Source organism: Furipterus horrens, unplaced genomic scaffold, assembly GCF_987537825.1.
Source record: "Furipterus horrens unplaced genomic scaffold, mFurHor1.1.pri manual_scaffold_6, whole genome shotgun sequence".
Taxonomy (NCBI): domain Eukaryota; kingdom Metazoa; phylum Chordata; class Mammalia; order Chiroptera; family Furipteridae; genus Furipterus; species Furipterus horrens.
Genome location: NW_028327176.1, coordinates 1,679,454 through 1,689,154, shown reverse-complemented (window position 1 = coordinate 1,689,154; position 9,701 = coordinate 1,679,454). Strand labels below are relative to the sequence as shown.

At 55.6% G+C, this 9,701-nt stretch overlaps 1 protein-coding gene across 1 annotated transcript; it reads right to left on the bottom strand.

Annotated features, from left to right (window-relative positions):
• Positions 1-7,171: 7,171 nt before the first annotated feature.
• Positions 7,172-8,525, bottom strand: SOX11 (SRY-box transcription factor 11). Its single transcript, XM_090280153.1, has one exon. It carries the CDS (start codon positions 8,501-8,503, stop codon positions 7,172-7,174), a length of 1,332 nt encoding a protein of 443 aa, XP_090136279.1. The 5' UTR covers positions 8,504-8,525.
• Positions 8,526-9,701: the final 1,176 nt, after the last annotated feature.

Here is a 9,701-nt window from a genome sequence, read left to right as displayed (position 1 = left end):
ATTCAACAGCAGCGACTGCCTAAGGTTTTCCTTCATTTCCCACTTCAAACATGTCTGACAAACCATGCTCATCTGCCTTCTGCTTTGCCTCGGCTTCCATTTGCTCGACTGGCCAGGTACAAGTCTCCAGACCTTCGTCCCGGGCCCCGGGTCACCGTCCGCAGCTCCCCGCCCTGCCCAGAGCCTCCCGTGGGACCTGCTCCCCTCCTGGCCGACACCCAGGCGTCCCACGCCTGTCCACACGGCCGTGTTGAGGACAACATGTCAGAACCTGAACAGCAGTTATCAAATGCAAGACTGGAAAAAAGTCACATAGAAACCACACATGCAGATCGATCACATGGTTTTATTAGTCCTTTGAACACATGTGTTCCTCTGTGGAAAACGCTTGCCAAGGAGACACTGGGGTAGACTGGTTCAACCCTGAGCAGTACCACTGCACGCCGAGGAGGGTGGGTCCCAGGAAGCCCGTGCCCCGGGACCACAGCACGAGCCACTGATATTCTCTCTGTGATCAGGTTTTTACAAAAAAATACATAGTTTTCAATAAATAATGCTTAATTTTACAACTTTGATACAGCAATGTCATACACGGTTCCAATACACTAAACTCTGCATGCTATCGCCTACAACTGACGCCACGTGGCCATGCATTTGCCTAGGTACCTCTCTGTCCCCCACGCACGCCCGGGGGCGGACCCTCCGCGTCACAGCCCCCCGCGTGCGCTGCCATGCAAACTCTAAAAAGGCCCCCCCCCCCCCACTACCCACTCAGACTGCTAACCCAGCGCGTCTCAGCTTTGCTGCCCCCGGGCGTGCAGAGGCCACGGAGGGACGCTCCACGCGGCCTTAGAGGACAGCCCTGCTGCGGGGTCCCGCTGAGAACTGGGGGCCGTCCTGAAGCCCCGGGGGCGGCCCGCGCACGAGGAGTCCCCACCCACAGGAGTGGGCCTCCGTTTTCAAACAGTTCATTTGGAAAGAAGGTGTCATGGGAAAAACGCAAGACTCTCGAACGCACAACCTATGTACAAGGGGTACAGGGGTGAGAGGCGCCCGGGGGCGCGGGGGGTGGGAGGGAACCTTTCTCCCCGAGATGCTCCGCGGGCGGGGCCTCCTGCCCTTGAACGTAAGCTGGATGGAGAAAAATGTGTTCGAGCGCCCCGGGTCCGTCTGTCTGAGCAGTTCTTCCCGGGGTCCCGCGGTTTCCGGCTGCTGCTCTGAAGAGGGGACGCAGCAGCTCTGAGCACCAAAGTCACTGCCAGGACCCTAGAGGCCTTTTTCCTCTTTTTTTACACATTCTCCAACGTTTTATCCTATTGCTTTGTCATTTCCGCAGCGGAGAGAACCCAAGTCTACGTGACGACAGGAAAGGGGTCTGATCAAAGCACGAGACGGGGCCTCCGCGCGTCCAGGCTGACTCGGGGGCCCCTGGGAGCCCCAGCTCACGGCATCGCGATGCGTTAAGGGCTGTTTCCTCCCCAGACGGGGCCTGTTCGCAGCGACAGGCAACCAGCGGTCCCCCGTCACTGCCAACAGTCCTGTCTGTGCACTGGCAGAGGTATTGAGTCTTTGAAGAGTATCTCTACCCAATAAAATTATTACTTTTATACATGGAACATTATGAACTTAGGTTTCCCTTTGTAAGCCATTTTATACTTTCTGCACGTTTGTGCTTTTATTGAGTATAAAAATAGGTCTCCTTTAAAATTCTGTTTAAGTTCACTAAAAAACTACTTGTTTGTGAAATTCTCTTATAAACTCACTGCATCCACATGTTATAGAGAAAACTAATCAGGCAGCTAATTGATACAGGTAGTGTTAAAAAAATAACTCCAATGGTGGGAAAAAGGAAGTTATGCTAGGAGTCAAGAAAGAAAAAAAATAAATAAAATAAAAGCCAGGAGCAAAATACAATGGAAGAGAGCTGAGTTTAATAAATTTTGTTTCATCTTTATTGTGACTGAAATCATGGGCTCCATAGAAAGAGGGAAAAAAAAGAAGCTGAGTTGTTATCAAAGAGAGCAGAGTTTGCCGAGCATCAAATAAAAAGGTCATATGGCAGAACCAATGACATCAATGAACCAATGATGAAAATAAGCCAGATCTCTGAGAAGCACGTGCAACCGTCACGCCATGGAGGCGATGACGTTGGGGACGCGGAGGTTCCCGTGTTGGGTCACGTAAGGCTCAGTCTTGGCTTCTGCACAGGTCTCGGCTCTACAGAGGGTGTTTGAAACTGACATTCCTAACGGAGGCGTTATGAAATCTGGCCCTTAGAATAACTGAGAAATGTCCTGAAAAATCTTCCCTGAAACGGCAATAAAGTTTCTTATCCACTGATAACACTGACAACTCAGTAAACTACACATTTGCTGTCACCCTACATAAGAAAAAAAGCACAAAAATACCTGCCTCAGAAATCTGCTCAAAGCAGGGAACCACACAGGAAGAGTATAAAGAGTCTATAAATGGGAGAGTCCAAAGAAACCTCTCTCCAAAAGGTCCACAGAGATACACTGGCCCATTAGAAGAAAAAGTAAGAATATACATATCGTTAGTCATACCAGAGAATAAAAATTAAGCCTGATATAATATATTTTTACTGAATGACTCCTTTAAAATAGAGCAACTTCTTGGCTTTATTTCTCAGATTCCTTGGGCAAGTCAGGTAAATTCTGAAGTACGAAGCACGTGTGAATTTCTTGTACTGCACCAACTTCAAATGATTGTGGTTTCAACTCCCAGAGAAAAATGTCTCACCTTTTGAGATTTTACTTTCTCAAAAAAACAAAGAAACAAACAAAAAAACCCCCACTAAATCACTTCCCCTTGATTAACATTAAAAAAGAACCCTCTCTGCCCAAAAAAGGTTGTCATCTTTTTTCTAGCTAAAACATAACCATTCTACAAATAATTTGCCCCGTGACTGGTCATTCCTAACAGACGTAACATTTGCAAAGCACGGTTTCAATACCCTGCCTTTGATTAGCGTGATTCTTCTGATCAAAGGGATGCACATCAGAGTGGAAGAACTGGAAGATTATTTCCACACTGGAAAGACTTACGAAGAGAACGCTGGTCAAGTTCTGAAAGATGGGAATCCCCCCCAAACGCCCTTGTCCGTCTGTGAACTCGTTCTAAACAGCAGGACACCCTGGCGGGGCGGGGGTCGCTCAGCCCCGCCCCGCCCCCACATTTCCATTTTAAGATACTCTGTCAATGCTTAAAAATAAGACTTACTTAAGAGACTTTAAAAAATGCAATTAAACTTTTATTGAAGAGTATCCAGTGGCAAGAATACCTTGTGTATTATACTGTTTCAGACATTCAGTAAAGATCCATTAAGACTGGTATTCACATGCATTCATCAAAACAGCCTTAAATATTGTTCAAAGCGCATTCCAGCGCCGGTCCTGAGTTCTAACAGGGTTTTAATTTAGATCGCCGACCACCTATTTTTCTCTTATTTGACTATCAAGAAATTAGGCTACATAGCTTTTTTTTCTTTTCTTTTTTTTTTTAAAATCAAAACTATGTTTTTCCATTCTGAGGCCTAATTACGGCATGGAACTAAATTACTTAAAAGTTTCTACCTCACCACAGAAACTGTCCAAGATTCATCTATGATTCAAACATCAAATACATGCAAAGGTTTTAGATTTTCAAAACACGGAGATTCAGTCTCACAAATGGGTTTGTTTTCACCAAGGGTTAGAAGCGCGGCAGAGGTCCGCCACGCCGCCCGCCAGCACAGAGAACCGTCCGTCGTAAACCGCTGGTTCGAGACTGCGTGGCTAAACAGACGTGGGACCAACAACTACCTCAGTCTATTTGGGAGAAAAATAAAGTAAACAATCCCAGAAATCCAGTTCTGTGCTGGGAACCTTGCGAGCGCCATTAGCCCTTTCTTTCCCCCCCGAGTAGCACTGAAATGCGACGGTCCATCCAAAGGAAAAAGTCACAGACATCTGCCCAATGGCAGCACAAAGGCTGGCGGGCCCTGCGTCCCCGGGGCGGAGGTGGGGGTGGGGCGGGAGCTCGCAGGGAGCCCGCGGGTGGGGGCGGGGCCGGGGTCCGCGGACTGGAGCTAAGGAAATGGGGGCGCGGTGGGGGGAGGGGCGGTGAGGGCCTAGCAATTCCTGGTAGTGGAGCGCGCGTCCATTTGCGCGCACCCAACCGCACTGAAAATGGAGGCCAGACCTTAGTGAACCATTTCAGTGGGTTAAAAAAAAGGGGCGCGGCGACTTTGCACCGAGTTTCAATGAGCCGCCGAGCTCTCCCCCATCGCAGGCACCGTGTGGCCTCCCCGCAGCCTCCCTCGGCACGACCCCCAGGAAAGGGGGGTGGAAGGCACAGAGGGCGGCCCGAGTCCGGACCTGCCGCGAGGGCTTCAAGACGCAGGCCCGGGCTGGGGAAATGGGGGTGGGGGGGGGAGGTGCCCAAGCAGACGCGCCCCGGCGAGCAGGGAGCGAGCGCGAGCGGGTGGGTCGCGATCGCGTCGCCGTCCGAGCCCCAAGGAGGCAGTTGGAGGACAGGCACAACCAAGAGGCCGAGCCGCCTTCCCCGAGGCTGCAGCCCGGATGGCGCCCGCCTCCCGGGGGTTGCTTTCTCCCTCCCGCCCCGCAGTCCGGCGACCCCCGTCCACACCCCGCGGGCCTCGCGGCACCAGCGCGGCTGTCCCCGAGGAGGACGCGGTAGCCAGTCGTGGAGAGCTAGAGGCTGGGTCCCTTGGCGGCGGGGTTCTGTCCCTTGGGTACCCGGCCGCCACCCAGGCGCCCTCGGCCCCTCTCTGCCCACCCATACTGGCGGCCTGGCCCTCACGGGTTCCCGGGCAGCCGCGTGGCCGCACTGCAGAGGCCGCGCCCTCTTCCCCAGCCTCCCGCTGGCGGGCAGCCCCGGCCCTCCGTCTCCCAGCGCGGGGCTGTGAAGCAGACACGGACAGCCCCCCGCCCCCTGTCTTCACTGGAGGCCAAGAACTGTGGCCGCGCTCCCACCAGTATCAACCACTGCGCACACGCGGAGATGCAGCATCCGAAAAAATACATGTATCAAAACGGAGAACGGCTGCCCCCACCCTCTAAGGAGGAGGTGTCGGGAATCCCAGCGCCCCCACGCTCGCCGTCCTACGGCGCCTGTCACCGCAACACGCAGCCCTGCGCAGAGAACACACACCCCTGGCGAGCGCAGGGCGTTGCGCGCTGGCACCTCGGTCTCCGTCCCTCCCCTGCCAGCTCCCCAGTCTTTCCGCGCAGCCCGCCCGCCCCCCCGCCAGGATGCTTGGGGAGAGGGCGGGAGGAGGAGGTGAGAAAGGCGTTGGGAGTGGGGGGAGGGGAGAGGAAGGCAGGGAGAGTCCTCCTCCCCGTTTTCAATAACTAGCCACCAAAGGAAGAGTAAAAGAAATCGGCCTGCCAACTGAGCACCTTTCAGCCTAACGCTCTGAACGTGGAGTTCTCCGCCACTCCCACCCGCGCACACCACAGCCTCGCCAACTGCGCTGCCACAGCGGGACCTCCAGACTTCCACAGAGAATATGGGCGATGCAAGTTTCTATCAGTTCCAGCTGATTTATTAAAATTGTCAAGATACAGACTTCCAGCACAAAAAGAAAAAAAAAAAGTAAAAGAGAAGCCCAGGCAATGATGTCAACAGTGCATTGAGTCTGCTTTGCCATTTGCTACAAAATATGCAGATGGTCTGTACTTTATTTAGATTATATTGCACAAAATGAAGACTTTTTAAACTATGTGCCTTTTTTTCTTTTTTGCTAGAAATCGAGAATCCAGTTTTAAACCTTCCATCTGGGGCCCCATCCACATATCACAGCGTATGAGATACATAAAGTCCTACTATAGTACAGTACATATACAATCTTTAAACTAAGATAACAGCTCTGAGGTCTATATCACCATTTTCAATAAATCTTTACCTACAAATATTGAACAAATATCTACTATAGCTGTACAAAAAAAAAAAAAGTTTGCTTTTTTCCTTTAAACCACAAGGCCTTTAGATGCAAGGATTATTTTAAAATTTTAATCCTTTTGAAACCAGGACATAACGTACCAACATACTTGCATGCTAAAAAAGAGGAAAAAAAAAAAAATCAAGAAATCGAAAGGGAAGAAGTGCCTGAAAGTCTTACTGGAAAAACACAGCAAGAATGTTCCCTTTTCACTGTACAAAAATACGCCTGAAAATATATTAATTTTTAAAAAAGACTGAGGTCTGTTATGTATCAAAAATGTTTCAATACCTTTTGTACTGAGGTCTAGGCTGTCTGGTATTCAATCAAGGAGGTATAAGGGAACAAGATACAAAAAAAAAGTTGGCAAGTAGAAATCACATTTGTAAAACCATAAACAATTTGTTCTGAAAAGTAAACTCTGATCTTAAGTCAGTTCACAGTTTTTTTTTTGTAAGCGTTTGTACAGTCTGCATTTTTTTTTTCAAGCTCCCTGCAGTTTTGTTAAGAATCGGATGCATAGAAGACATCAGTTTTCTCCCTCCAAAAATAAAATAAAATAAAACAAAACAAAAAGTTGCAATGGTCCCTTTTGTTTTTCTTTTTGTGTGTGTGTCTTAAAAAAAAAATCACCAGTTCATTAAGATCTCTTAAGGAAAAAAAAAAAAAAAATCTCCAACCGACTCCCTGGAGTAACAGCTGTGCTGCCAGAAGGCTCCTCTGCAGACGTCTTCCAGACTTCAAAGACCGACAAGCTTCAAACCGCGCCTTCCGGAGCGGCCCCTTCCCCGCCCCCTCCGCCTTTGTTGCAATCACGAATTTCAGGAAAAAGAAATAGTAATTACAAAAACACATTTTGGGGGGGGAGGGGGCAGGTAAAAATCACAACTCCAGACTAGGTATGCAACTACCTGGGGACACGATAAAGGAAGGGAGAGGGGACAAAAAAAAAAAAAAAAAAGGAAAAAAAATCTTTTAAAACTACTCATTTCACTTAAACTCCACCAAAAACTTCATCTTTTCCCATTTCTTTGTGTCACGACATATCAACATCCCCATCTCCTCTCCCCTCCACCCCACCACCACCGCCACCCCCGCCGCCGCCGCCGCCACCACCACCACCACCATCACCGCCACCACCGCGCCTGGAAGGACCCCTGCTCTGCGCCCGCCGAACAGGAGGAGGGTGCGCGCGAGCGCGGCGCGCGCTCAATACGTGAACACCAGGTCGGAGAAGTTCGCCTCCAGCCAGTCCCCCGCGATCATCTCGCTGAGCTCGGGCGTGCAGTAGTCGGGGAACTCGAAGTGGGAGCCCAGGCTGCCCTCGCTGAACGAATCCAAATCCTTATCCACCAGCGACAGGGACAGGTTTCCGGCCGCCGCGCCGCCGCCCAGCTGCTGCTCGCTGGCGCTGTGCGCGCTCTGGGAGAAATTCAAGCTCAGGTCGAACATGAGGTCGTCGGCGTCCTCGCCGCCGCTGCCGCTGCCGCCGCTGCTGCCGGACGAGGAGGTGGACACGGAGCGCGAGGACGCGGGCGAGAGCGCGGGCTGCGCCAGCGGCGGCGGGTGCTGCTTGGTGATGTTCTTGAAGCTGTAGTAGAGGCGGCTGCCGGCGCCCGCGCCCGGGGCCCCGCCGGCCCGCACCTCGTCGTACAGGCTGGCGCCCTCGGGGGACTCGGCGGCGCTGCTCAGCGTGGGGCTGGCGGGCACTTTGGCGACGTTGTAGCGTCTCAGCAGCTGCGGCGCCTGGTGCCCCGGCGCCGGCAGGAGCGGCGGGTGCGGCGGCTCCTCGTCGTCCTCGTCCGCCTCCTGCTTGATCCGCAGCTGCAGCTCGTCGTCGTCCTCGTCCTCGTCGTCGTCCTCGTCCAGGAACACGCACTTGACTGTCTTGGCCGCGCCGCCGCCGCCGCCCGCGCCCGCGCCGCTCACGCGCAGGCTGCCCAGCACGTAGTCGTCGCCCGCGCCGCCCGAGTCCCCGGGCTGCGCCGCCCTGCCCGCGCCCGCCTTGGCGCCGCCGGCCGCGGGGGCCGCGGGGGCCGCGGGGACCTTGGGCTTGCCGCACTTCTTGCTGGAGCCCTTGGAGTTCTTGGCGCCGCCCGCGCCCGCGCCGCCCGCCGCGCTCTTCTCGGGGCTCTGGCTGGCGCTGGGCTTGGCCGCGGGGTCCATCTTGGGCTTTTTCCGGGGCCGGTACTTGTAGTCGGGGTAGTCGGCCATGTGCTTGAGCCGCAGCCGCTCGGCCTCGCGGATGAACGGGATCTTCTCGCTGTCCTTCAGCATCTTCCAGCGCTTGCCCAGCCGCTTGGAGATCTCGGCGTTGTGCATGTCCGGGGACTGCTCCATGATCTTCCGGCGCTCGATCTTGGACCACACCATGAACGCGTTCATCGGCCGCTTGATGTGGCCTGACGCCGTCTTGCACCAGTCCGGGTCGCTCTCGTCCAGGGCCGCCGGGCTGCACGCCATGAATTCGCCCTCCTCCGTGTCCAGCGCCTCCCGGGGCAGGTTGCTCTCCGCTTCCAAGCTCTCCGCCTGCTGCACCATGATCCTCTGCGGGGCTGGGCGCTCCGACCCGGGCCGCTCGGTCTCGTGCGGAGGTCCCCCTCCCCCTCTCGCCCCTCCACCTTCCCGGGCAACTTGCAAAGTCCTTGGCGCCCCGCGGCTGCGGCTCCCCCCCTCCCCCCCGCCCCCCCTCCCAAGCTGCACACAGCGGCTGCGGCGGCTTCGGCGGCGGGGGCCGCCAGCGCGGGGGGCTGCGGCCGCGACGGGGGAGGCGGCTGCGGCGGCCGAGGCAGCCCGGGACCCTCTCTCCGGCTCGTGGCTCCCGCCGCAAGCGCCAGACCACGAGCACTCCCAGTCGCGCGCGCGCTCCTTCTGCAAAAAGTTGAGGACTCTCTCCCAACTAGTTATCAGGGTGTCATATGAGTGACATCACTCCCCGGGCCAGCCAATGGCTGGCGGCCGGCTCCGCCTATCTCCCTTTATTAACTCCGCCGCCCCGCCCCCTCCCCCGCCCTCCGGGGGCTTTGCAAAATGGGGGTGGGGGCAGGAGGCCTGTCTAGAAAATATGTTATTTTTAAAAAATCCGCGTGTGTGCACAGATGCGCCTCTCCCCGGGATGCTGGGGCTGGCGGGGGTGGGGGTCGGGGGCCCACGCACGACAGCGCGGGGAGCGGACGCGCCCGGGGCGGACCGGGCTAGTCCGGCGCTCGCGCGAACCGTGGAGCAGGTCCCGGGAGAGGTCCGGAACCCCTTTGTGCGGCCCCCAAGGGGCCCGTCGGTGCGCGCAGCCGGGGCGCGCCCCTCGCCTTGGGCACGCTCGCGGGCGCGCGCACACTGAGATGGCGGGCGAGGCCCGGCCCGCCCCCCGTGGGCGCAGCGGCTCCTCCTGCACCCCCGGCCGGAGCCCGCCGGGGAGCCCGCTGCGGCCCCGCGCCGACGGAAGGTGGCGCTTTAACACAACACCTTCCCGGGACACGTGGGCTCTTTCTCCTCTTCCCTCTCTCGCTTTTTTCTAAAGCAAAGAAATCCATTTAAAGCCCGCGAGGTTTGCGTGCGCCCTCCCCCGTTTGCATTTTTCTGTTTTGTCCTTTTTCTCCGTCTGTTTTCCCTCCTCGGTGGGGCTTGCAGACGCCGCGGTGCAGGCTCGGCCGCCTCCGGCTCCGAGCGCTCGGCCCCGCGCGCCCCGCCCCGGGCGGAGGCCGGGTAACGGTCAGTGGGGTTTGACTGGGGCCGGGTCCCC

Coding starts and splice junctions, on each gene's coding strand:
- SOX11 (XM_090280153.1), bottom strand. CDS start 8,503: ATGGTGCAGCAGGCGGAGAGCTTGGAAGCGGAGAGCAACCTGCCCCGG.